Below are 24,870 nucleotides of genomic sequence, written 5' to 3'. Positions count from 1 at the left end.
CAGATGTTTTGGCCTGCAACCCCCATCATCCCTCACCACTGGCTATGCTGGCAAGGGCTGATGGGAGATGTCAGCCAAAATATCTGGAGGGCAACAAGTTGCCCACCTCTATGGTAGACCAAGGTTAGGCTTTTTGCACATGGTATGTTGCCCTCGCCGCCATCTTCCCCTTTGCTGTAGAAAGCGGCTTGGCTCACTAAGTCGGCTGGAGTTATTGGCTCTGCAAATCACTATCTGCTGTCTCCCCACCCCCCACTTCCTGGCCTAGAACAGCAGCATGGCAGGCAGAAATTCAACAGGTGAAGCTTCCCCTCCCATCACTGTCCCTCTGCACCAGGAAAAGGTATAGTCTCCCTGACCTGGCTGCACCCACCCACAACCCCCAAGACAAGAGACATTTGGACCCACCTGGGTTTGCCAAGCGGCTGCTAGTGGGTCCCAGGACCTGGTATGGATCTGGTGGGAATGAGAAGGGAATCAGAGAGGGGCTAGAGACAGATGCACTAGAAGGATCCCCCTCCCCATCTAAAGCTCTGTCCCTTCCCGTCACCTGGAATGCCTCACTGCTCTTCTCAGAGCCTCTCCAGCCTAGCTCTGGCTGAGGTGGTACACCTCTGGGCTGGGCTGTACCATTTCAGATTGATATGTCTGCATATAGAAAAGTAGCGTGTCAGGTAGAAGGCTGGGCTAGAACCCTGACACGCTAGCTTTCAGTATGAAGGTAGGATATTTTCTCCCCCTAAATGGAGGACTAGTATTCAGCAAGGTAAGCCCCTACAGTGGTACAACCCAAACACAGGTCTGACCACCTCAGGAAGAATTATCCTCTGACCCAACCACTTGAGAGCCAACATATTTAAGTAGACACTATTGCATTGGGAGCCAAGCTGAAGACACCATTTTGCCAGTAAGGTTGCCAGCTTCTGCCCCCACCCCCCAGAAAGGTCTCTGTGCCTTTAACAGCTACATGGCAAGCAGAAATTCAAGAGGTGAACCTTCCTGATTCCATGCTGGGAAAAGCTTCACATGCTGAATTTCTGCTAGCTGCACAAAGCACAGGACAGGAACCCTGCCGTTACAAAAGCTGGCTACCTTGCAGCTCAGCTGTGGCTCTATTTTGTGACCTGGAAGGGATGCAGCTCTGCCCTTCAGGCTTACGTTCTCCAGCAGCTAAAGCAAGAACCATAACAACCTAACACGCAGGGTTATTATGGAGAGGAAATAGGAGTGGGAAAGATTTGTGGAACAACCGATTGGTTCAAAATTGGGAAAGGAGTACGACAAGGCTGCATATTGTCGCCCTGCTTATTTAACTTATATGCACAGTACATCATGAGAAACGGCGGGTTGGATGAATCACATCTCGGAATTAAGATTGCCGGGAGAATTATCAACAACCTCAGATACGCAGACGATACCACCCTAATGGCAGAAAGTGAAGAGGATCTAAAGAGCCTCTTGTGGAGGGTGAAAGAGGAGAGTGCAAAAGCTGGTTTGAAACTCAACATTAAAAAAACGAAGATCATGGCATCTGGCCCCATCACTTCCTGGCATATGGAAGGGGAAGAAATGGAAGCAGTGACAGATTTTACTTTCTTGGGCTCCAAGATCACCGCAGACAGTGACTGTGGCCATGAAATTAAAAGACGCTTCCTCCTTGGGAGGAAAGCTATGGCAAACGTAGACAGCATAGTAAGAAGCTGAGACATCACCTTGCCGACAAAGGTCTGCATAATCAAAGCTATGGTTTGCCCAGTAGCAACGTATGGCTGTGAGAGCTGGACTATAAGGAAGGCTGAGCGCCGAAGAATTGATGCTTTCGAACTGTGGTGCTGGAGAAGACTCTTACGAGTCCCCTGGTCTGCAAGGAGGTCAAATCAGTGCATCCTAAAGGAAATCAACCCTGAGTGCTCATTAGAAGGACAGATACTGAAGCTGAAGCTCAAATATTTTGGCCACCTAATGCGAAGAGAAAACTCTCTGGAAAAGACCCTGATGCTGGGAAAGACTGAAGGCAAAAGGAGAAGGGGACAGCAGAGGATGAGATGGCTAGATAGCATCACCGATGCAATGAATATAGACTTGAGCACGCTGCGGGAGAGAGCGCAGGACAGGAAGGCCTGGCGTGCTATGGTCCATGGGGTCACGAAGAGTCGCACGCGACTGAACAACTGAACAATAACAACAAGGAGGCCTATCCATTTAAATAAAGGCATGTCATCAATATCTAGGGTGACCAGCCGCACTCCAGAAGAGGCATCTCCTGTAATGCTTATATGGAAGGCAGAATTTTAGCCGCTGCACATACTCTGTCCCCTTCAACACACTGAGATAACAAGCTGTGTCTGCTAAAAAAAATCCCCTCTTCGACACAGATAAATCAACACTCCTACCCTGCCTATGGCCATGTGTCCTACTTTACAGAGGGCAGCCCTCCCTTTGAAGGCATCCTCTGTTTCAAGGGTTGCCAAACCTCAGGCCCAGGGGCCAAATACAGCAATCCTGGGGTCCCAATCTGGCCCTCTGGGATTCCCCAGATGGCTGCACCCGCTTCTCCCAACTGCCAATTGTTCAGTGGTTTCCCAGCTTTTATGCAGTTTTTTTTCTCCTGTTCTGAAAGTTTGAAATGCCTCGTTAAATGCTTCGTTATTGGCAGTAAGAGCTTTACGTTAATATAGGTTGTTGTTTGGCCATTTTGGCCCCACTCCTCTTGCCTACAGGCCCACCCATCAGTAGAATGGGGGCCTGGGAAGCTTCTCCAAAATGGAATGTGGCTCTCAGGCTGAAAGAGGTTCTGTACCCACTGAAGGACTGTCCAGTCCAGGTCCAGTTTAAATATAAAGAACCATAAGAAAGCAGAGCAGAGGCCCTGAAGTTGCCCATCCACCGTTAGCACCGGGGACAACAGATTAAGCGGCAGGCACACAGGTCACCTGCTCACGGTCTCCGCCACTAGGGTGAGATATAATTGTCTTTCTATTTGCATTACAGTAATTCTTTCTAAATGTGCATCTATACATATACATTAGCAGATGCAAATTTTATGCAGGTCTGTGCCCTCCTGGCGATGTGTTTCCTCGCTTTTCGCTACACCCAAGTGGCTACCCTACCTCTGTTCCTTCCTACCATCTGCAGGAGCAAAATATATTAATTTAAGAGCATCCTAAGAATATGCTTACCCACCTCCCACTCCACAAAGCCCATGGCACCGTGAAAAGGCATGGTTGCTGTTATGTATCCAGAGGTGTGTGTGTGTGTGTGGGGGGGGTGTACTGTGGCTCAGTTATTGTTCTGAACCTTGGCAGCTCCTGCAGAGCTGGGAGTAGCAGCAGTGGCTGGAGCTTCTGCTCAGCCGTCACTTTTGTGTGTGTTGAATTAAAGAACCGCTGTGTTACAGCCTGCTGGTTCTGCAGTCATTCCTCCTACCTACGCAACGTTTTGTGGCGACGAAAAGAGAGCTATACAGGCAGCAAGGACTGTGAGTCCATTTACACAGCTACCTGGTAAGCAGTCAGCTAGACCCACTTCAGAACGTGAGCAACTCCTGCGTTTTGTTTTGTTTTTAAAGAGAGTTAAAATCAAAATGGCTGCTCTTGGAAGAGTTTGAAGTGAGTCAACCTGCTTCCTGGGATTCTGATGCAGAACAGCTTTCATTCTGTCTGGAAGCAAATAAGATAGCCACTGCTGAACAAAAATGAGCTGTGCCCTTAACTGTTCGTAGGTCACAGTACCACCACCCCACCCCATCCCACCCCAGGATACATAACAGTTGCTAACTGACCAGAAAAAAAAAACAACCCACAGCCTAGTCTGCTCTTGTTTTTGTATCAACTTCATCTACAGAAAGCAACAGGTTTCACAGCATGGAGATAGACACGAGCACCCGCTAAGGTCTACAGTTCATCCTCAGATTAAAGGCGCAGGAGCAGAGGCTGATAAAGAGTTGGCAACCCTAAGTCAAGAATTGGGGGAAGTTCCTCTAGGGTGAGGAACAAAAATATACCTGGTGCAACGCGTGTCGAATCAGGAGTCCGGCCCGCACCCTGGATCTGAGGCGGGGAACCTTAAAGGTGGAGGAGAGGAAAAGAAAGCATTGAGGGAGAAAAGGTGAGGATCTCCATGTAACCGAATTGCTGACTTTAACCAGGATTGCCACCATTTCACCCTCTAACGGAAGTCATGAGTAGAGCTGTGCTGGATCAGATCCAAGGCCTGTCCAGTCCAGCCTTCAGTTCCCACAGAGGGCAACCAGATGACCCAATGGGAAGCCCACAAGCAGGACATGAGTGCAGTAGCGCCCTCCTGCTCACGTTCCCTAGCAACTTGTATATATAGGCATACTGCCTCTAATACTTGAGGTAATATATAGCCGTCATGGCTGGTAGCCCTTGAGAGCCGTCTCCTCCATGAATTTGTCTCACCCCCTCTGCAAGCCCTCCAAGTTGGCAGCCATCACTACATCTTGCAGAATCTTATTCTACAGGTTAATTGTGCGTCGTGTGAAGAAGTACTTCCATTTATCTGTCCTGAATCTCCTACCTACTATTCAGCTTCATGGGATGGCCCCATCTAGTTCTAGTAAGATGAGAGAGGATCCACCTTCTCTACAACAAGCATCATTTTATACACTTCTGTCACCTTCCCCACCTACCCACTTTTTCTAAGCCAGGGGGTTTCAACCTCTTTCAGCCCAAGGGCCAAATTCCATTTCACAGAAGCTCTCGGGGGCCGCATTGCGGTGGCGGGCATTGCTGAAGCCAAAAGAGGTGGGGTGAAAGGCGGGGGGGGGGGCAAAAATACTGGTATATTTGAGCTTAAGGCTGCGATCCTATGGCCGCTAGACAGCGGCTAGATGGCCATAGGATTGTTCAGTTTCTGGGAACCGATCTCGGAGCCCATGGTCCGAAGTGGTTCCTGGAAAACTGCCTCCCTGCCCCCTCCCCCGCCACCTTGTAGGCGGCACAGATCATCCCTGGGTTCCACACTTGGAAGAGAGGCACGGAGCAGAGCAAAAGGTGGCGTTCCCAGGGGCGAGAAGTGCAGAAGTGCTGGTACGATGCTTCCTATGTGGCGTCTGGCCTCCCTCACCCCACTCCAAAGTCCCACAGCTGGACAGCCAAAATCATCCAGCCAGCCACAAATGCAGGGCAGGCAGAGCACAGAGGAGAAGATCCTCTCCGCACTCCGCCCACCCTGCATTGGATAGGCAGAGGCAGCCGCCCATCCTGATAGGGTTGCTCCCTAAAGCTCTTACAGCCAATAGCTAAGCCTTAGGAGAGGCATTTCAACTTTTTAGAATGGGGGGACCCCACAAAAGCTGGGAACCCATCAAACCACCAGTGGTTGGGGGAAAGTGGGTGGGTCCATCTGGGGAACCCCGGAGAGACAGCTTGGGACCCCAGGAGGGCCAAATTTGGCCCCTGATCCTGAGGTTCTGCACCGCCATTCTAAGCCAGAGAGCCCCAAACATTGTAACCTTTCCTCATAGAAGAGTTAATCCAGGCCCTTCATCATTTGGGTTACCCTTTGCTGCGCCTTTTCCAGCTTGACAAATATCCCTTTTGAAATGTGGTGACCAGAACTCCACACCATAGTCCAAATCTACATGGGAGGCAGAAGTTCAACTGGTTCAGTGACACCTAGCATAGAATGGTGCACCGGTTGGATTCACGTCTGCTGTGGAACTGTCAATAACAAGAGAGGTGGCGACCCTAGGTTTTTCTTTCCTGCCCTGCTGAGGGATGCAAAGATCAGGGGTACATACACCTCTTTATAGAGACACACATAATCTTCATCCGCCTAATTAAAAGTAGATCCCGCAAGGTCTGCCCATCCCCTGTTTCAAAGACACAAGAACCTTGTCCTTTGTTGTATTTGGGATGTTGTTGTTTTCATCCTTCACCAGTAAGGCTGCCAACTTTTTCCCTCTGGAAAGTCACCTGTGGCTTTGACAGCTGCCAATAAAAGCTTACTTGGCTATGTTTCTTCCTATCGGCTGCTGTAACCTTTCTGGTGTACGTGTGTTTGCTACCCTGTTTTTGCAGTGTTTTTTCCACCCTTGAGAAGGGCTACCTCTTCTCTGAGGAGCAATTCTGTGGAGCACTTCTTCTCCTTCTTGAACAGCTACTACAGAAGCCGCTTGTCAAAAGTGACGGCCTGTTTTCCATCATGAGATTAGGCCGTGTTGTCCCGTCCAATGCAACCACCTGGAACAGTATGTTATCTAGAAGCTCCTCGGCCCTTTGCTCAAGGCCAGGCGCAGTCCCTGCTAAACAGCTGGATTTGGAGGGGAGTTCCAGCCTCTTGGAGGCAAGGGTGGTCCACCCAGGGAGTGGGCCGGTGATTGGCTAAAGGAAATCTGCCCTGAGTTGCCAGGGCTAGGCTTTAAAAGAGGGCTGGGGTAGAAGCATGGGGGTCTCCCTTTGTAATGGTGGTTCTGGACCTGCTGACAGCTGGTTGCTATCCTGGGAGACCCATACTTAGGCATGTTGAGGATAGGCCAGGTAGTTTTATTATTTCCCTGGGTGTGCGTTTATAAGGCTCTCTGTGTATGTTTAAGTAATTTGCCTTTGTACCCTTTCGTACAATTTGCTACTTCCATTCTTCCCTTTCCCTCTACCCCTTTATTTTTACCTGAATAAACCTTTATCCAACCTTTAGTTAGTGTGATTCTCTCTGCATAACCTCAGTGCTAATTTCAGTGCCTCTTGGCTGAGGAGGATGGTTACTGGGTAGTTTGGGAGACTGGAAAGCTGGGTTTGGCCGGTCCTATTTTGCAGGAGAGTTGGAATTAGTTCCAGAGTGGTCCTATCTTGCAGGAAGACTGGAATTCATTCCAGCAGTCCTTCACACTGCTCATGGCTGTTCATGTCAGGGGTGCGAACCTCAAGCTAGGGGCCAAATCCAGCCCTCCAGGGTTTCCTGGAAGGCCATGCCTCCTCCTTCTGGCCACACCCCCTTTCCCCTGACCACTGATAGTTCAGTGGTTCCCCGGCTTTGGGGCAATTTTCCCCCATTCTGAAAGGTTGAAATGCCTCTCCTAAGGCTTAGCTACTGACAGTAAGAGGTTTAAGCCAAAATATGCTGGTATTTTTGGTGCTTTGGCTCCACTCTTTCTGCCGTTTGCCTCACCCACCACTGGAATGCAGCCTCTGAGAGCTTCTCAGAAATAGAATCTGGCCCTCAGGCAGGAAAGCGGTTCAACACCCCTGGTTTATGTCAACAGAATCTGAGCAGAGGGATTAAAAATGGGTCTCAGTGTCCCTTCTGGGAGAACGAATGGTACCTTTGGAGGTTGCACTAATAGGGCCACTGCCCCAGGTGCTCCGCCGGATTTCCTCATATGGGGGCTCTGTACCAAGAAGAGAGAAAAGATGCCCAAATTAAGCAGAAGTGCCATTTCAGGGGGAAATGCAACATTCACAGCAAGATTTAAAGACCTGCTCTTGGAAAACTGGGGAAAGCAACAGCAGACTTAATAAGCATTCACCATAGTTAGGTTTTGTTCTAATGCATAATAACCAAAGATACAGGTGATCCCCCGGCAAAAAAATGCAGGGTAAAGGAACTGACTAAGGGGCAATTCAAGACTACTGCTGCCCCATGCTCAGTGAGAAGCAATTAGAGACAGAAGCTGCTAGCTAAAGGTGCAGGAGCTCTGAAAAATCTGAATAGCACTTTGCCCCTTCACAGTCTGGCACTGCAGTTGCATTTTAAGTAATTAAAAAGGTCACCACACATCAGGGCTGAAACAGAGTTGGACAATACAGTGCAAACACTGGAGTGCAATGGGTTGACAAAAACGTAATCTGGATTGTCCATAAAAAGACTAAATGGCTACTGTGGAAGCAACCATGGTCATATTTTGATCCAGTTCGCATGTAACGGTGGCAATTCCTGGCTTGTTAATTGAAGACGGAAGTGCGCCTCTTCCATTTTCAATTAACAACCTAGGAATGCCCAGGAACTGTGTATGTTCCATGACATACGAACCCCAAAACTATGACTTAACTCTGGGTTAAACAACCCAGAGTTAACCTCGGAATTGCCCATGGGTTAACTCTGTTCGCCCACAGCAATTCCTGGGTTGTTTGCCATTACATGCTAACTGGGTCATAGTCTGAAACATGGGGAGGTAGGAAGCGACTTCTTCCAACTCCTTAAAACAGGGGTGCATAACACACAGCTCACGGGGCCCCCCCTGGTGCGACTCCTGCCATGGCAAAAAAAAATGTGTGTATATGTATACATATTGTATGTGTACATATATATGTGTATATATATATTGTGTGAATATGAACTTGAGCACGCTCCGGGAGAGAGCGCAAGACAGGAAGGCCTGGCGTGCTATGGTCCATGTGGTCACGAAGAGTCGGACACGACTGAACGACTGAACAACAACAACAATACATATAAATAACAAAAAAATGGCCACGTTAGTACTATGGAGTGAAATACTGATCAATTTTTGCTTCAAAACATTGTTTTGAGTACAGCCCACCAGGGCAGGATCCAGAGGGGTGAAAATGGTCCCCAAGCCTCCCAAGTTGCCCACTGTGCTCTAAAAGGTGCTTCCTAAGTAAAAATTGCACTTAAAGTAAAAGTAACAGATCTTCCCTGACCCTGCGTCTTGCTCTCCAGTGCTACATCTGGGAGATGTGGTTCCTATCCCAGCCCCCAGCCCCCCCACACACACACATACACACTCGTCCATGGCACTCTCTCTTTTGCTACAGGCAATGACGTCGCGTGTTAACTCACCAGATTTGACTTGGGGCCTCGGTGGGGGTGGCGGAGGTTGCTGGGTAATGACTGGTGCAGAGGGGTATGTAAAAGTGGGACTGCCTGTTTGGGGGAGCAAAAGATGAAAGAATTGTTAGGACAGAGGGCCATTGATTGGCCACAGGTTGTGGTCCGGTTTGCAAACCCACGATTCAGAGGTGGGATTTCCATGATAATAGACCCACCCCCACCCCCGGCTACATAAATAAAGGTTTCCACGCCAATTCAGGAACATTGGATGATGCCTTATCCAGTACTGCCTACCTGGGCTGGCAGCCATTCTCTGGGGTCTCAAGCACGGAATGTCTTCTCCAGCACCTGCTACCTGATTCTTTTAATGGGAGTTACCGGAGATCGAACCTGGGACCTTCAACATGCAAAGCGTGTGCTTGGCCGCTATGCTATGGTCTCAGGGGCTAAGAAAAACCGCCTCCATCTGAGACCCTGAAGAGGCTCCACCAGCCAGAGGAAATAACCCCAAACCAGATGGATGCAACGCCTGATATGGTAGTAGTATAACACAGCTTCATTTGTCTCATGATACAGTTCTTGCGGAATGGTACCTCTTCAGGCTTCTTTCATTTGAATGTTTCTCCATTCTTTAAAACAGGGGTGCAGAACCTGAGGCCTGGCAGCCAAATCCAACCTGCTTGGTGTCCAAATTCCTACCTCTTTTCCCCAACTGTCATTCATTTTGCGGTTTCCCGACTAAGGCAGCTTTATCCCCATTCTAAAATGATGAAATGCCTCTCCTAAGGCTTAGCTACTGGCAGTAAGAGCTTTAAACTAAAATAAACTCTTTTTTTGTATTTTTGGCCCCGCCCCTTTTACCTTTGGCCCCACCCAACACTGGAATGCGGCCCCTGAGAGCTTATCCGAAATGGTTCAACACTCCTGCTTTAAAAGTTCCCAGCGCACAGAAAGCTAGCATGTCAGGGAGAAGGATGTGCTAGCGTTCTACATGCAAGCAGTTTTTTTAAAAAGAAATCGACATGGGGGGTGGGGGGACATATAGCCCTTTGATCCTTCCCATGCCAGTGGTGCAATCCAGGCAAAATTACATCATGCAATGCTCCTGATAGTGGAGCTTGGCTCAGAGAATAATCTTCCCAAGAGGCTATCGTACAGTAATTTTTTTTTAAAGCACACAGAGTCTTCCCCCCATGAATGCGTCTGTGGCCTTACTCTGGCGCAGGTAAGAGAGGTGAGACAGCAACACATCGGCATTGTACGGTGTGGTGAGCCGAAGGAAGCCTTCCTTGCCCAGTTTGCATAGCTCCTTGCCATCCACATGCTGGAACAGGCTGGTTTCAACGTCGATGAGGCCGTACTCTTTCACTGCCCAATCCAGCCACTGACGCACGTGGTCGTGGGTCCACACGCTGGGGTCTGTTGGAAGGATACAGATCTTTGGGTAAGGACCAGGCAGCCCCAACGGCCAAGCAACAGGATGCATGAAGCAGTCAGGCCACAGAGTGGCTAGGTGTCCTTTTTTACACAGGACAGTCCTCTGTTGAAAGGGCTGTCTAGTCTAAGTCCGGTTTAAAGATCAAGAACCATCAGCAGAACAGCTGGGCCTTGAAGTTGCCCATCAACTGCACATGAACAGCACGCTGAGCAAGGCACAAAGGCTACCTGGTCATACTCTTCCCAACTATGGTGAGATGTACTCTGTTTAAATTATAATCATTATTTCTAAACTTGCATCCATACATATGAATTAATATATGGAAATTGTATGCAAACTGGTATCCTCTTTTTTGGCAATGCATGTCCTCTTTTTTGGCATTTCACAACATCACAGTACCCATAGATTTGGGGAGGGAGGAAAGAGCTCTACATGCGTAAGCGTCCACATGTGTGGCCCCCGCCACCTGATGCACCCTACGGGGCCGAAAAGGTTATACATCCCTGATCTATCGTCACGAGACATAATCTTGAAGCGATTTCAAAATCCACAGTTGGGCAACACCTTTATCAGGGACAACCAAAATGTCTCCAGATTACAAGCAAGCTGTTGAGTTCTCCAGAACTCTTTATCCGGGTAGATGTTTTACACAATTAGCAGGGGGCAGGAAGAGAGCAAGCTGGTTTTGTGTTAGAGCCATGAATTCTGCATTGGTCACCATCATAAGACGACATGTAGGAAGAGATGGCATTTGAGTTGAGCCTTCCTCAACCTGGCGCCCCCAGATGTGCTGGACTACACATCCCATTATCCCCACCCGGCATGATGGCAGCTGTAGTCCAACACATCTGGAAGCTGCTGACAGATCGGGGAAGGCTGGATTAGGCCCTCCTAGGTGTTCTTATGCAGGCTTCAGCTTACGCCTCCTAGAGATGCTGCAGCAAAGAAACAGACACAATGGTTGATTTCCCCATTTTGAGAATATAAAACCCCACAGCTACTCAGATCAGTCTCCAGCCTTAAGCAAAGCCCACTTAAGCAAAGCACCCTAAAATTCCAGTTTAAGCTACATCTTGAGACATCAGCAGATTCTGGTTATCAGTTCAGCAGGCAAAGCAACATCCCCACATTGATTCACTCCTTCTCACACAGACTTCACTATTTCCCAACAGGCTTTGGAAGATACAGAGACAGGTCAAGAGACAAGGCCTTATCGTTTCTTCCACACTTGTTAGGTGGATCTTTGATCATGAGTGGAGACAGTTATGAATAGGATCAGTGATTCATTCCTATGGAAGGGGCCACCACTGACAGGCCCACTACTCATGCCTGTACTGGGGCCCCATTAATTCATCCCCTGCCCCAGGCTCATCCTTTGAACAGCACCAGGTGGTTCAGTCTAGCGGCCATTTTGATTTCCCACAATGCCCCTGATGTCAGGTTGCTGTGGGGTAGAGTGGCAACATGTCTTGCTTTACAGAAGACAGTCTCTATTTCAGGGGTGGGCAACATCTGGGGATTGGGGGACACATTTTTCCCACAGACCCCAGCAGAGGCTGAACCCCTCCTCACCAAAAAGTGGCAAGAGAGTGCCTGCCTTGTTTTAAAGAAAAATCCCTGTATTTTTTTGCCCCTGCCACCATCATGACAGCAACTTCAGTGGGGGCAGAATGGCGGGGGCACAAAAAGGGCTTGGAAGGGCACATCTAGCCCATGGGCCATGAGTTGCTCACCCCTGCTCTCTTTGAAAGGTTGTCTGAAGACTGTCTTCGATTCGAAGGCATTCTCTATTTAAAGGGCTGTCCAACCCAAGTCCGGTTTAAAGATAAAGAACCATCAGAAGTGACCAAAATGCACTCTTCACATATTCAGACACACAGTAACCTTGTGTAATCCTAGTCTGAACTCTAGCCTTCAAAACAAGCCAAGAAAGGCCTTTGGAGGAGACAGAGGAGCACAGAGATGAAAGGACAGCCTGGAAAACCAGCCATGATCTCAGCCTTCACTGGTGTGGGTCCCTCCAGACAATTTTGGCTGACAAGCCCCATCAGACCCAGCCAGCCTGACCAATGGTTGGGAGTGATGGGATTTGTAGTCCAACCACATCTTTGTGGGGCGAGGGGCAGGACCTACGTGGGGAAACCAGCCATTTGCAGAAGAAAGGCTGTACTCAAAACATAAACAGCTAACAAGAATTAGGAGGAGAAGGCAGCCACATCATCATATACTGACCTGCTGGCACAATTACCCTCTTCTCCTCGCTGGGAGGGTTGACAGGGGGGCTGCTACGCTGGTTGTTGTATCCAACTTGATAGGATACCTGGGATGGGTCAACTGTGCCTCCTGCTTTGCTCCTCCGGGTCACACTACAGTCCACGGGTGATTGCCTGCTGGTGGGAAAGAGACGGGAACTTCATTGGACTGTTGGAAAGCCTGTTGTCATCGAGGACTGGGAGCTTGCCCTGTCCAAATGACGTATTCTCCCAACATTTCACAGCTATGGAAATAGGGGCACATTTGTAAGACCCCTATGCTCATACCGCAGGCTCACTGCCCAAGGGCTGCCCATTACCACCACCACCACTGCAGGAGGCTGTACAGCCATGTGTCCTGCTTTACAGACGACAGTCCTCTGTTTAAGCGCATCCTCTGTTTGAAGGTCTTCCCAGTCCAACTCCAGTTAAAGAACTATAAGAAGGGAAAGCACTGGGGAGGGAGGGGGAAGGAGAGCTTGAAGTTGTCCATCAATAGTAAAATACTACGGAGGCTACTTAGGCATCACCAAAAAAGAGGACAAGAAAGGACACACATTTGCATACCATTTATATGTATAGAATTTATGTGTAGTATTTTATACGTATAGTGTGTGTGTGTGTGTATATATATATATGCAATTATGAATATCTATGCTAATTGATCGGTATAGATGCAATTTATATGTACAGATGAAGATTTAGAAATAATTAATATAATTTAAATAGAAATATAATTCATCTGACCATAGTGGGGAAGACTGTGACCAGGTGTAACTGCTACTCAGTCTGCTGTCTAGATGTTAACAGTTGATGGGCAACTTCAAGGCCTCTCCCTGCTCTCCTTTCTTAGGGTTCTTTATCTTTAAACAGGCATTGGACTGGACAGTCCTTCAACAGAGGACTTCTTCAAATAGAGGACTGTCCTTTGTAAAGTAGGACGCATGGCCACTCTACCGCAACAGCAGACTGAGACATTTTTCTCCCTCTCTCATAATACTAGAAATCGGGATCACGCCATGAAGCTGATTGGTGGGAGACTCAGGACAGATAAAAGGGAAGTCCTTCTTCACACAGCGCATAGTTGAAACGTGGAATTTGCTACCACAAGATGTAGTGATGGCCACCACTTTGGATGGCTTTAAAAGGGGATTAGACAAATTCCTGGAGGAGAAGGCTCTCAATGGTTACTAGACCTGATGGCTATATGCTGCCTCCAGTATCAGAGGCAGTAAGCCTATGTACACCACTTGCTGGGGAACATGGGCGGGAGAGTGCTGTTGCACTCATGTCCCGCTTGTGGGCTTCCTGTGGGCTGCTGGTTGGCCATCAAATGAACAGAATGCTGGACTAGATGGACCCTTGGTCTGATCCAGCATGGCTGTCTTCTTATGTTCTTATCAGGCACCCAAATCAGCTGGTCACAGCCTTCTGCCCTAGGGTGAGATGTATTGCCTTTTTATGTAAATTCTAGCAATTATTTCTAAACTTGCATCTATACATATCATTCAGCATATGCACATTGTATGCATATCTGTGTCCTCTTGTTTTAAGTGATGCATGTCCTCTTTTTTGGTGATGAGTAACATGCCACCCTTGACAGACCCTTTTTAGTTGTTTGTTTGTTTTTACATTTATATCCCGCCTTTTTTCCTCCAAAGTTTGTGGTGCATTTGTTTGTGTTTCATTTTTTTAGGGCACAATCCTATGCGTGTTTGGACAGAAAAAAATCCTACAAATCCCAGCATTCCCCAGCAGCCAAATAATAAAATAAGGGTGCCCTGACCATGGGCCTTCTCTGTAGCGGCACCCAGCCTCTGGAAACCCCTCCCCTGTGCAGTTCAGGAGGCAGAAAATGTGGCCTCTTTCAAGTGCCTCCTAAAAACTAGAGCTGTGAGCCTCTTGAAATTCTCCACCTTACTTGTGGGCAGAGAAATTTGGGAGAACATTTCACCAAATCTCTCCAGAGGGAGGAGAAATTCTCCACAGTTTCTCCCAGGCAGGGCTCCCCATTGGCAGGGCTTGCGTGGCACAGCTTCTTTCTTTTTTTTCCTAAGGGTTTTGGGGGTCTTCGTGCTGCAACAGCATCAACTGTCTTGGCAGGCTGGCCCCAGTTTGCACCCACCGCAACGCAGGTGGGGGCAGTGTTGTGTCCAGCTCCAAGGATGAGGCGGAGTTGGTGATCTGCCAAAATCTGTCCCCCAATTTCCTGAACATTTTCTCCCCCTGTGAAAGGGGCTTCCATTGTTCCGCCTCATTCACAATGTTTCATAATGTGTTTTTGTTGTGTTTTTGAGCTTCCCTAATCGCAGCCAGCCTCCCAGGCTGCCTGCACGTCCTGATCTAAAGAAGCCCTATGGGAGGAATTACCTCATGGTGCCTTAAACTGGGCTTTGATTGAAGCGTGGGGAGCTGAGGAGGCTACAGGCTGCCAGAGGGATGATTGTACAATGAAAAACAGGGCACTTCTGCTCCCTCCTCGACCACCTCCAAAGTAAGGTCAGCCCAAGCAACCCAAACCCACCCCATGAGAATTTCGCCGAAATTTCTTCACCACTGAATTTCTTTTCGAAAGCAATTTCTCTTCTATCAAATTGAATGAGAATGGTTGAAAAAGATGTGGGAGGAATTTTTGGCACAGCACTACTAAAAACGCACCTTTTCACCCAGCCTTTTTCTGGGTTGTAACTGCTGTTGGGTTTTACTTTGGTTTTATATGTTACTTTTAAACTTTTAAAGTCTTCTATGATGTCTTATTGTGTTGGATTTTATGGCTTTAACTGTTATGAGCTGCCCAGAGAGCCTCGGCTGTTGGGCAGCATATAAATGTAATAAATCAACCAATCAATAATAGCTCCCAGATTTCCATACCCTTCTATCTACAGTTGGCAACTTTGGGGGCCAGCCTTGCTCCTTTAAACAGCAGTCTGATATGGGGAAGCAGAGTAGGAGGGGCAGGAGAGACATGGGAATGGAACTGCACAGGGTGGAGGCGTGACAGAGCCCTTCTCTGCCACAGGGGCCTCTGAGATTGGCCCCGAAGAGGCAGGCCCCCGTCTTGCCTTCTCACCCCAGCCATATAATCGGCTGCCGGAAGTATCTTCTGCTAAAGTTTGTGGCTGGTCTTCCCAACCCACAGGAAACAACTCACTTCCCCCCAGCCGAGCAGCTTGTATTAGTAGCCCTGCATCAACAACGGGTCTCTGGCGGGAAGAGGTCAGTATAGTTCAGGGCTTCCAAACCTCTGTTCTCTAATGAGCCTAACTTGGTCCAGTCTCCAGAAAGGTAAACTAAAGATTGGGGGGGGGGGGGCCTGGGAACGCAGCTGCCGAAGGACATGATCCAGGAGCAAGTTCTCCCGTGTGAGCAGGTCCCAGAACCTTGACAAAATCCCAGGTTTGGAGAAGGGGTATATTTATGGATGTATTTTCATTTCTAGAACGTATACCTCCCACTTTTCAACTCGGGCCTGTTCCCAAAGTAGCAAGAAACCACCTAATAATGAAGCGGGGGGGACTCACTCAAAATACAAATATACAAATCAGTGAATGATACAAAAACAACAGCACAAAACAATATGAAGCAGCAGATAAAAACAGTGGCTCTGCCCAGGTATCACGATAAACTATGGTTTATCACAGAGGTGCAGAACCTCGGCCTGGGGTCCCAATCCAGTCTGCCTGGGGTTCCCAAATAGCCATGCCTCCTTCCTCTGGCCAAACATCCTTTCCCCGGACCACTGATTGTTTGGTGGTTTCCTGGCTTTTTTGTGTAGTTCCCCCCTCCCCTCCCCGCCCCCTCCCACATACACATTCTTGAAATGCCTCTCCTAAGGCTTAGCTACTGGCAGTATGAGCTTTAAGCTAAAATATGCTGGGATTTTTAGACCCACACCTTTCGCCCCGCCCACCATTGGAAAGTGACCCCCGAGAGGTTCTTCAGAATGGAATCCAGCCCGCAGGCTGAAAGAAGTTCAGCACCCCTGCTTGATCATGATGGGAACATGGCCGCATTTCCCCTTGGGCTTGCATGCTCCGTCTCCCCTCTCTTCCTCTGACACAGCTGCGAGGAGATCGGAACCTTCCACCTACGCTTTTGATTAAATATGGCTTGCCGTGTCGTCTGAACGTGACAAACTGTGGTTAATCTTAACTATGGTTTGTTTGAAACAAGCCAGTTTCAAACCATGGGCTATTTCAAACAATCCATAGTTAAGATTAACCATATGTAGGCTTCAAGTTCCCCCCTCCATGTTTTAGAGCAGGGGTCCTCAACCTTTTTGGACCTATGGGCACATTTGGGAATTTGAGTAACTTCTGTGGGCACTGCCACAAAATGGCTCCCACGGAGGATGTGGCTTGTCACACAATGGCTGCCGTGGGGGCCTAGGTAGTCAAAAGTGAGTTAAAGAGATGGCGAGGGGGGAGAGAAATAGCCAGGCTTGAGGCTGGGTGGGGGAGAAACCGCAAGGCAAAGGGGTAGAGAAAGAGCGAGGCTAGGAGGGGGAGAAAGAGTGAGCTAAAGAGGTGGGGGGATAGTGAGGCTAGAGGCTGGGAGTGAGGGGGAAATAGCAAGGCAAAGGGATAGAGGGGAGAGAAAGACTGACTACCCTAACATTTTCCAGGTTTTTAAAAATTAACAAATGTTTTTGAAAGGGGCAGGGAGTGGAGAGCTTCATGGGGACCACTGGAGGTCCCCATGGGTGATCATTTGCCCAGATCAGGGCCCCCCAACTCCACTGCCGCTGACCTGCTGGAGCAGTTGACCTGTTCATTCTCCTGTTTCACCACATGGCCTCTGTTGTTGGTCTGGGTCGGCCACTGGGGCTCCTCCAACCCGATTCCTTCCTTGCCACCATAGTCATCCACCGAGGGCAGCTCTGTCTTCAAGAGGTGCGGGGTGCTAAAGGATGGGTCAAATATAGACTGGTCCTCGCTCACAACTGACAGCGCCTCCTGCAGGTGGGAAGAAAACAGAAAGGCAAGGGATCAGGGTTGGCCTCTAGAATTGGCGTTTGGAATCAGGGATGCTGGATGATGGCAGACAAACTGAAATTAAATCTGGACAAGACAGAGGTGCAGTTGGTTAGCAAACCTACCAGTCCAGGGATAAGATGTCAACCTGTTCAGGAAAGGGTTGTACCAGTGGAGGCTGGTGGCTCCGATGTCAGTGAGGCAGTGAATCGGCTCCGGGTTTCAGCCAGGACTAGTTCTAACTGAAACCCAGAGCTGATGCACCGCCCCACTGACATCGGAGCCACCAGCCTCCACTGGGTTGTGTACACCCCTTGAAACAGAATTGGCGAACCTTTCTTCTGTTGAGGGCTGCATTTCCTTATAGGTCATCTGTCATGGCCCCCAGGTTGGTTGTGGGCAAGCCCAAGCCAGCGGGCAGGACTAGAGCCAAAAGTCTCCCCTTTTCTTTTTCTGCCATGCCCAATTCCCTCTCGTTCTGCCTCCCCTTTTCCTTTCTCTCCCTCTTCCTTCCTGCCCAGGGGAGAGACAGATTGCTCTTGCCAGAGGTCTGAACTGATCGTGCGCAGAGGGCTTTTGAAATTAGGCCAAGGCCTAGGGGTGCAGGTTGCCCACCCCTGCCTTAAAAGATCAGGTTTGCAGCTCGGGAGTTCTCCTAGACCTGGCCTTGTTATTAGCCGCTCAGGGATCAACTGTGGCCAGGAGAACCTTTGCTCAGTTTTGGCTGGTGCGCCAGCTGCTTCCATTCCTGGTACATCCATCTGGCCTTGATCCTATATTCATTAGTTACATCTCCGCTGGACTACTGTAACATACTCTACATGGGGCCGCCCCTGCAAACCACTCAGAAACTTCCACTAGTGCAAAATGCTGCTGCTAGAATTTTGACCGGGGTGACGTGCTGCTCATGTGACCCCTTTCCCTGGTCAGGTGACCCCTTTATTGTATCAGCCACACCAGCTGCCAGTTTGTTTCCAAGTGCAATTCAAAGTGCTGGTTTATCATCTGTAAAGCCCAAACCGGCTTGGGACCTGGCTAGTTGGAAGGACTGTCTTCTCCCATGTGAATTTGCCCAGCCTTTAAGATCAGCTGCTGCCCCCCTCTGGCATGTGCTGTTGCCTTCAGAGTCACGCGCCCAATATGTAGAACTCCCTGTCCTGAGTGCTTAAGTCATCTTCCTCCTTATCTGTGTTCTGCCCGCAGTCGAAGACCCATGTCGTTTGAAACAAACATTCGACTCTGCTGTCACTTAATTTTATTTATTGACTATTCAATTTGAATTTCTGTTTTTGCTGCTGCTTTTCACTGGTTGTAAGTGCGTTTTAATGATTGGTTATCATTTTTAAGGCTTTTAATATTTGGTATGCCATTTTGAGCAACTCCTTTTTAGGAAGGGAAAAAGCAGGGTATAAATATCTTAAATAAGAAATGGTTTTAAAACAACAAAATAAACAAATAAAAAAAGACCTGCTGGATCAGGTGGAATATTCACCTAATCTAGCTGCCTGCTGCATACAATGGCCAACCAGATCCTTTTCCCGCAACTGGTATTCAGAAGTGCTAGCTGGATCTGCAACAAAATGCTGCGGTATGAAATGCTGCTGTTCAGGATTCCAGGCACTCCATTCCCCCCTACCCAGTTTTCTGCAGTGGAGGCTGGTGGCTCTGATGTCAGTGGGGTGGTGAACCTGCTCTGGGTTTTAGCCAGAACCAGCCAGAACTCTAAAGGAGCTATCCATCATCATCATCATAATCTTTATTACAGTCACTGACCAGACTTTGAACACAGAAAAATACAAATAGTCTACATACACATTCAGGAAATATATAGTAAAATCAGTTCTGAAGAGATCTTATTCTCATAGCATTCAAAAAGAATTTAGCAAAAGCCTTGATTGTACCCCTATCCTCTGTTGTCCTAAAATAGTAGAGAAGTACATTTATATCTGATCTAGTATCAGACAGTAATCTCTCTCTAATCTCTATATAAAAGGAGCAGCAAAGTAAAACATGAATAACTGATTCAATTTCTTTCCTTCCACATGGGCATATACAATCTAAAAAGCTAGTTTTCTGAAACCTAAAGGAGCTATCCAAGGCAATTCACAATTTGGAGAGCTCCTTTAGAGTTCTGACTGGTTCTGACTGAAACTCAGAGCGGATTCACCACCCCACTGACATCAGAGCCACCAGCCTCCACTGGTTTTCTGGCTTTCCCCACAACAGTCAAGTAGTATTCCATATGGCTCAGTCCACATTTGGGCCATTTTTGAGCCACCTCTCCTTTTAAAGTTTCTTTCCCTAATGGTTTTTGTATTTCTGCAAACCTAGGGTTTCTCCCCAGCCTGCTGATACCTCCCTCTTGTGTGCAAATGGTATTATTTGGACTACATAAGTGACTGCACGCCCAGCCTGAACGATGGCAATAGAGGGATCAGAGGCATACTGCCTTTGAACATGGAGGCTCAATTTAGCTAGCATAGCTCATAGCCATTCATGGACATGGATTTGTCTAAGCCCTTTCTAAAGCCATCTGCCAATGGTCATCACCAGAAACGCTTTCTAAAGTAGCACCCTCGGGCAGTTCGCTTCAAAGGAGGATGGGCTGCCTGTTCATTTGATCTGTATTTTTTTTTTAAACAGAAATCTGACCTGCCCACCCACACTTAGGATGTAAATGTGGCATAGTGGGTAGAATTTTGGACCAGTACTGCAAAGACTCTCGTCCATATGCTTGCTCAACAAAGAAGCTCACCGGATGACTTTGGGCCACTCACTCTCTCCCCTTTTAACCTACCTCACAGGGTTGTTATGAAGATAAACTAAGTGGGAGGGGGAAGAGAACTATGTGTGCCACGCTGAGATCCTTGGCGGAGGGGCAGAATAAATATTGTACTAAATAGAATCGTAAAGGTGTTCTAGACCAATGTAGGAAATTCAGAGTATATTTAGCTTGGAAAAGAGAAGATTAAAGGGAGACATGGTAGCTGCCTTCAGACATCTGAAGGCTGTGTCACAGAAAAGATGGAGCAGACTTGTTTTCTGTTGCTCCAGAGTGCAGAAGGACTAGAGCCAATGAGTGGATATAGCAGGGAAATAGATTTCAGCTAAACATTAGGGGAACCTTCCTAATAGTAGGAGTTGTTCATCAGTGGAACAGACAGCCGCATGATGTAGTGGGCTATCTGTCAGGGATCCTGTACTTGCAAGATCCCTGCACTGAGCACAGGGTTGGACTAGATGACCTCTATGATCCCTTCCAACTCTGTGATTCTATGAAATCTGCTGCTTTAGCATCCTCAACAAGCAGCCATCCAGTTTGTGACCTCCTGCCGACAGGTATCAGGGTCTGGGAGCTGCCTGCGGTTTTAAATCCCCACAATGCCCTGGAGCGCCTGATGTACCATTGCCCTGGGGCATTACAGGAAATTTAAAATGGCTGGCAGGCAAGGGCTCACCTTCCCAAGAGCCCCTCACACCTGGAGCAAACCCTGAATTGTCTGACTGGGGTTAAGGCAGCTTTATATATGTTCTATAACAAAGTGTAGGAGCAGAGCATGTTATTTAGATTACAGATGTATTCATGCTAATAGTTAGAGCTTGTTCAGGGGGTTAGCATCCAAGCTCCCCTCTGTTGAGTCTCACACAGTCATATTCCTCCCTCCTAGCACTCAGTGGGCCCAGACTTTGCATACAGGGGCTTGAAACCAACATAACCCATCTGATCAGATTCAAGGGGAACTCTTCAGAGCTGCTGGTTCGCCCGTGCTGCCTTGCTGCTTTTCTGTGACCTCTGCAGAATTCTAGCATTCCTAGACTGCATCTCCAGGACAGAAAAAAAGCATCAAGTTCTGCCAGTCATGCTGCTCTTAAAGGCATAGGCACCTTACCGAGGAAAAATGTTGCCAACATTAGAAATCATTTGTTCGGCATAAACTGGGGTGGGGGGGCATAAGGGCTGGTATGTGCTCTGTGCTGCCCAAGGATCCTCATTCTTCCCCAAAGCAACCCCAAAAACTGTGATCAGAATAAATTCCGGAAAACTGAGCAAACATACCAATTTCTTATTTTATTAAAGTTGCCAACTTTTCAACTGGCCTCTGCAGCTGTGCCTTTAACTGCAACCTGATATCCACAAATGAACAGATGAAGCTTTGTCACAGGCATGGAAAGAAATGCGATCATCTCCTAATCTGTACACATCTGGTTGCTGCCAATGGGAGAGCCACTGTGGTATAGTGGTTAGAGTGTCAGACTAGGAGTGGGACAGACCCATTTTCAAGTCTCCACTCAACTGTGAAACTTACTGGGTGACCATGGGCCAGTCACACACACTCAGACTAACCTCCCTCACAGGGCTGGTGTGAGAATAAAATGAGGATGGGCTATGTGGAAGCTATGTCCTCTACCCTGATCTCCTTGAAAGAATGGTGGGATTTAAAAAGATATATAATACTAATAACTCTAGTACCAAAACATTGTAATGAAAAGTATTAAAGAAGAGTGCTTCCAGATGTATAGCTCCTTGTGCTGCCAGTCAAAAGGCCTTGTGCAGCTATTCTGTCTTTCCCTCCTTAATGGGAGGGAAGCAATTTTCACACCGCTTCTATCTTTTTTGTGGAAAGGTAGAAGCGGTGTGAAAACATGGGTGGGTTACAAATGGAAGACAACATTGTCAGGGCCCCCTGTAAAATTCCATGTTTGAGGCAGGGCGATTGCACAATAAAAGCTTCATTTGGAATCATCCAACGCCAACCAAAACACAAAAATATCAGACACGCACACACAGCAACCTAAATACAGTAAATTAGCTTTTAAAAGTCCCCACTAGATAAAAGTTTTTAACAACACGCCTGAAGTCAAACAATAGGGTGACTTTGGAGGTCTTTTCCACAGAAACGCTGCCACTCAATGATTTTAGTCTTCCAAAGAGTGTAATTCCTCCTCCCCTTTCCTGGGAATGAAAGCATCCTGGTGGTACCAGAAGCAGAAAAACCTAAATGATGCCCCCTAGAGGTAAATGGAGTATGATAATAAACTAAACAATGGGCAGTGGTCCAACTGCATCACTTTGCCCTGCCTGTAAGTAGGGCTGGCCCCAGGAAGACCAGAAACAAGAATGTAGAGATCTGGGAAATGTGGTGCTGTGGCCAAGCAGAGACAAAGCAGCATGTGAAAAAAACAAATGAAAACATCAACCAAAACATCCTATCTAGTCCCAATGGACTCTCCCCAGGCCTTTGAAAGGCAGACACACAGTCACTCAAGAGCAACACTAGAGACCGATTTGGAAAAATGCAGCAGCAGGTAAGGAAATCAACGGCTGAGGTTTCCTGTGGCTGTGCTGTGAGCTTTCCACATCCCTGCCTTGCTCGACAACGGAATTCCCGGGCAGTGACGCACCCTTGGCTCAGGAAATGGAGGGAGGAGGCCGCTCACCCTGGGCGCTGGAGCTGAGAAGTCCAGTCACAAAAGAAATCTCCCTCTCTCTTGGGGCCCCTGAGTCAAAAGGGACTATGTTTGCCAGCTGCACTTTCTGGCTGGTTAGGATGCGGGCAGCGGACGGACTCATTCTGGCTTGCTCCTGCCCCAGCTTGCTATGCAGAAACCAGCAGGTGTCTCTTTGCCTAGCTGGAGCTGAACCCGATCACTTCCTCATTGCTGCAGATTGGACAGCTGTTAAAAGTGCAGTAGCTGGGGCCTGTTTCTAAAGTTGGTAATCCTCCCTAGCTGCCGAACCTTGAAACAAAAGATACTGGAAACTGGGTAATGTCAGCTACACCTCCTGACGTTCCTTCTTCTACTACACAACGCATTTGAGGTTCAGGAGTCCTCGCTACTTTTTCCACCTGGCCATCTTAAAAGTGAGGGAGGTCTGTGGAGCAGAACCCAAAGTGGGCCTTGGAATACAGCTCTCCGCCCCCCACAGAAGAACACCGGCTTTGTGTGTCAACGTTTCCAGGTTCAGTCCCTGGTATCACCAGTTTTAAAAAGAATCAGGTAGCACAGCATTCCCCAACGTGGTGCCCTCTAGATGTGTTGGACTGAAACTCCCATCATCTGCAGCCAGCATGGCCAGCGGCAGTCCTACACACCAGGAGGGTCCCAGGTTGAGGATGCATTGACCATGCTGGCTGGGAATGATGGGAGTTGTAGTCCAACATACCTAGAAGGTACCAGGTTGGGGGTGGGGGGCTGACTTAGCAGGTGCTGGTAGCTTCCTAATTTCCTTAAATACATCCCAATAAAAATGAGCTGTTGGCAGCTTCAACGTGCTGATTTCTGCAGATCAGAACTTGATTAAAGGGACTGGAGCAGATCAGCCTGGTTGTTTTCTGGCCGAATGGCAACTTTAGGTCAGGCATACACAACTTCTCTCTCTTCTGGGCTGTTCCTCCTTTAAATTTAGCCCCACTGCTGCTAAGAGTGATGCTGTAGTAGTGAGGTTCCTGCATCGGCCCATCACTTTGAGGACCCTTCCAGCTTTATGATTCCTCCAACCTGTTCTACCACTCCAGTTTTCTCCTCAACCTTACAATTCTGTACCTCAGTGGGAAAAGAGATCGATTGGGATCTGGATCTTTGAGTGGTTTACAATAGATTGGCAAGAGCATCTGGCTCCAAATTGTTTAACAAGAGCAATGCTAATGTTTCTTCTCCTCCTCCTCCTCTAAATGAGGTTGCTGAAATGTGCAACTAGCTCTTGTTTGGGGGAGTGCTTTGAGCACAGCTTGGTTGTGTCCAAGTGGCCTCCAAATATTCAATTCGATTAAAATCAAGTAAATGTCGGGAGTGGAAAACTAGGAGTAGATTTTTGCATGAAAGCTAGGGGAGGGGAAAACCAGGAGAGGATTTGTGTGCAAAAGAACCAGAAGCAAAGTTCTGGTACCGAAAACAAATTCCTGGACTGAGCCTGTGCTGAGATCCACCCTGTTTCTTACTCCTAAGTGTGTATCTGTCTCCACGAGTCATAATTTTGCACCTTGTGGTTGGTAGATCTGGGAGATCTAGTGCAGAAACAATAAAGGAGATTCCACAAGAGTTTAGTAAAAAAAAAGAAAAAACTAAGAAGATCCTACAAACCTGAAGTCTGTCCAGCTGTTTTGTACATGCACATGGATCCCTGCTGGAATAGACACAACCAAGAGCTGCCCATTATTCACGTCCACACAAAACGTTTTATTCCTGACCTTTCCCAAATGACAACTTAGTAGGCAAAAGCTGCAAGGCTGCAGGCAGAGCCTTTCCCAGCCTGATGTCCTCTAGATGTGTTTAACTACAACTCCCATCATCCCCAGACAGCATGGTGGCGGGGGCTGGCTGAGGTGATAGGAGCTGTAGCCTGACACATTTGGAAGGAAAGGCTGCTGTAGGCAGAATGGGGGTGCAAAAGCAGATACAATTGACCCCAAAGAGAGTGAAACATCTCAGGATGCAAAGATTATATTTGTGGCTT

The 24,870-nt window shown here is 48.0% G+C and overlaps 1 protein-coding gene across 3 annotated transcripts in view; it reads right to left on the bottom strand.

Moving 5' to 3' along the window:
- LOC146337872 (retroviral integration site protein Fli-1 homolog) overlaps positions 1–24,870 on the bottom strand; it is a 51,666-nt gene that overhangs the window by 5,407 nt on the left and 21,389 nt on the right. The window contains exons 2-8 of one of the 3 annotated variants that reach the window (XM_084815385.1): positions 17,191–17,396; positions 12,422–12,579; positions 9,967–10,170; positions 8,761–8,844; positions 7,286–7,351; positions 4,004–4,063; positions 409–456 (exon numbers count right to left, since the gene is read on the bottom strand). In XM_084815385.1, coding sequence (XP_084671511.1) covers positions 409–456; positions 4,004–4,063; positions 7,286–7,351; positions 8,761–8,844; positions 9,967–10,170; positions 12,422–12,579; positions 17,191–17,396 — 826 coding nt within the window. The remainder of the gene's footprint in view (positions 1–408; positions 457–4,003; positions 4,064–7,285; positions 7,352–8,760; positions 8,845–9,966; positions 10,171–12,421; positions 12,580–17,190; positions 17,397–24,870) is intronic. The other 2 variants (XM_084815386.1, XM_084815387.1) reach the window with 2 other exon arrangements.

The sequence above is a fragment of the Heloderma suspectum genome, chromosome 10 (assembly GCF_057233095.1).
Source record: "Heloderma suspectum isolate Gila_16-S chromosome 10, 16-S_ref, whole genome shotgun sequence".
NCBI classification, from domain to species: domain Eukaryota; kingdom Metazoa; phylum Chordata; class Lepidosauria; order Squamata; family Helodermatidae; genus Heloderma; species Heloderma suspectum.
Note: the sequence above shows the minus strand (reverse complement) of the source record. Positions and strands in the feature narration are given on the sequence as shown.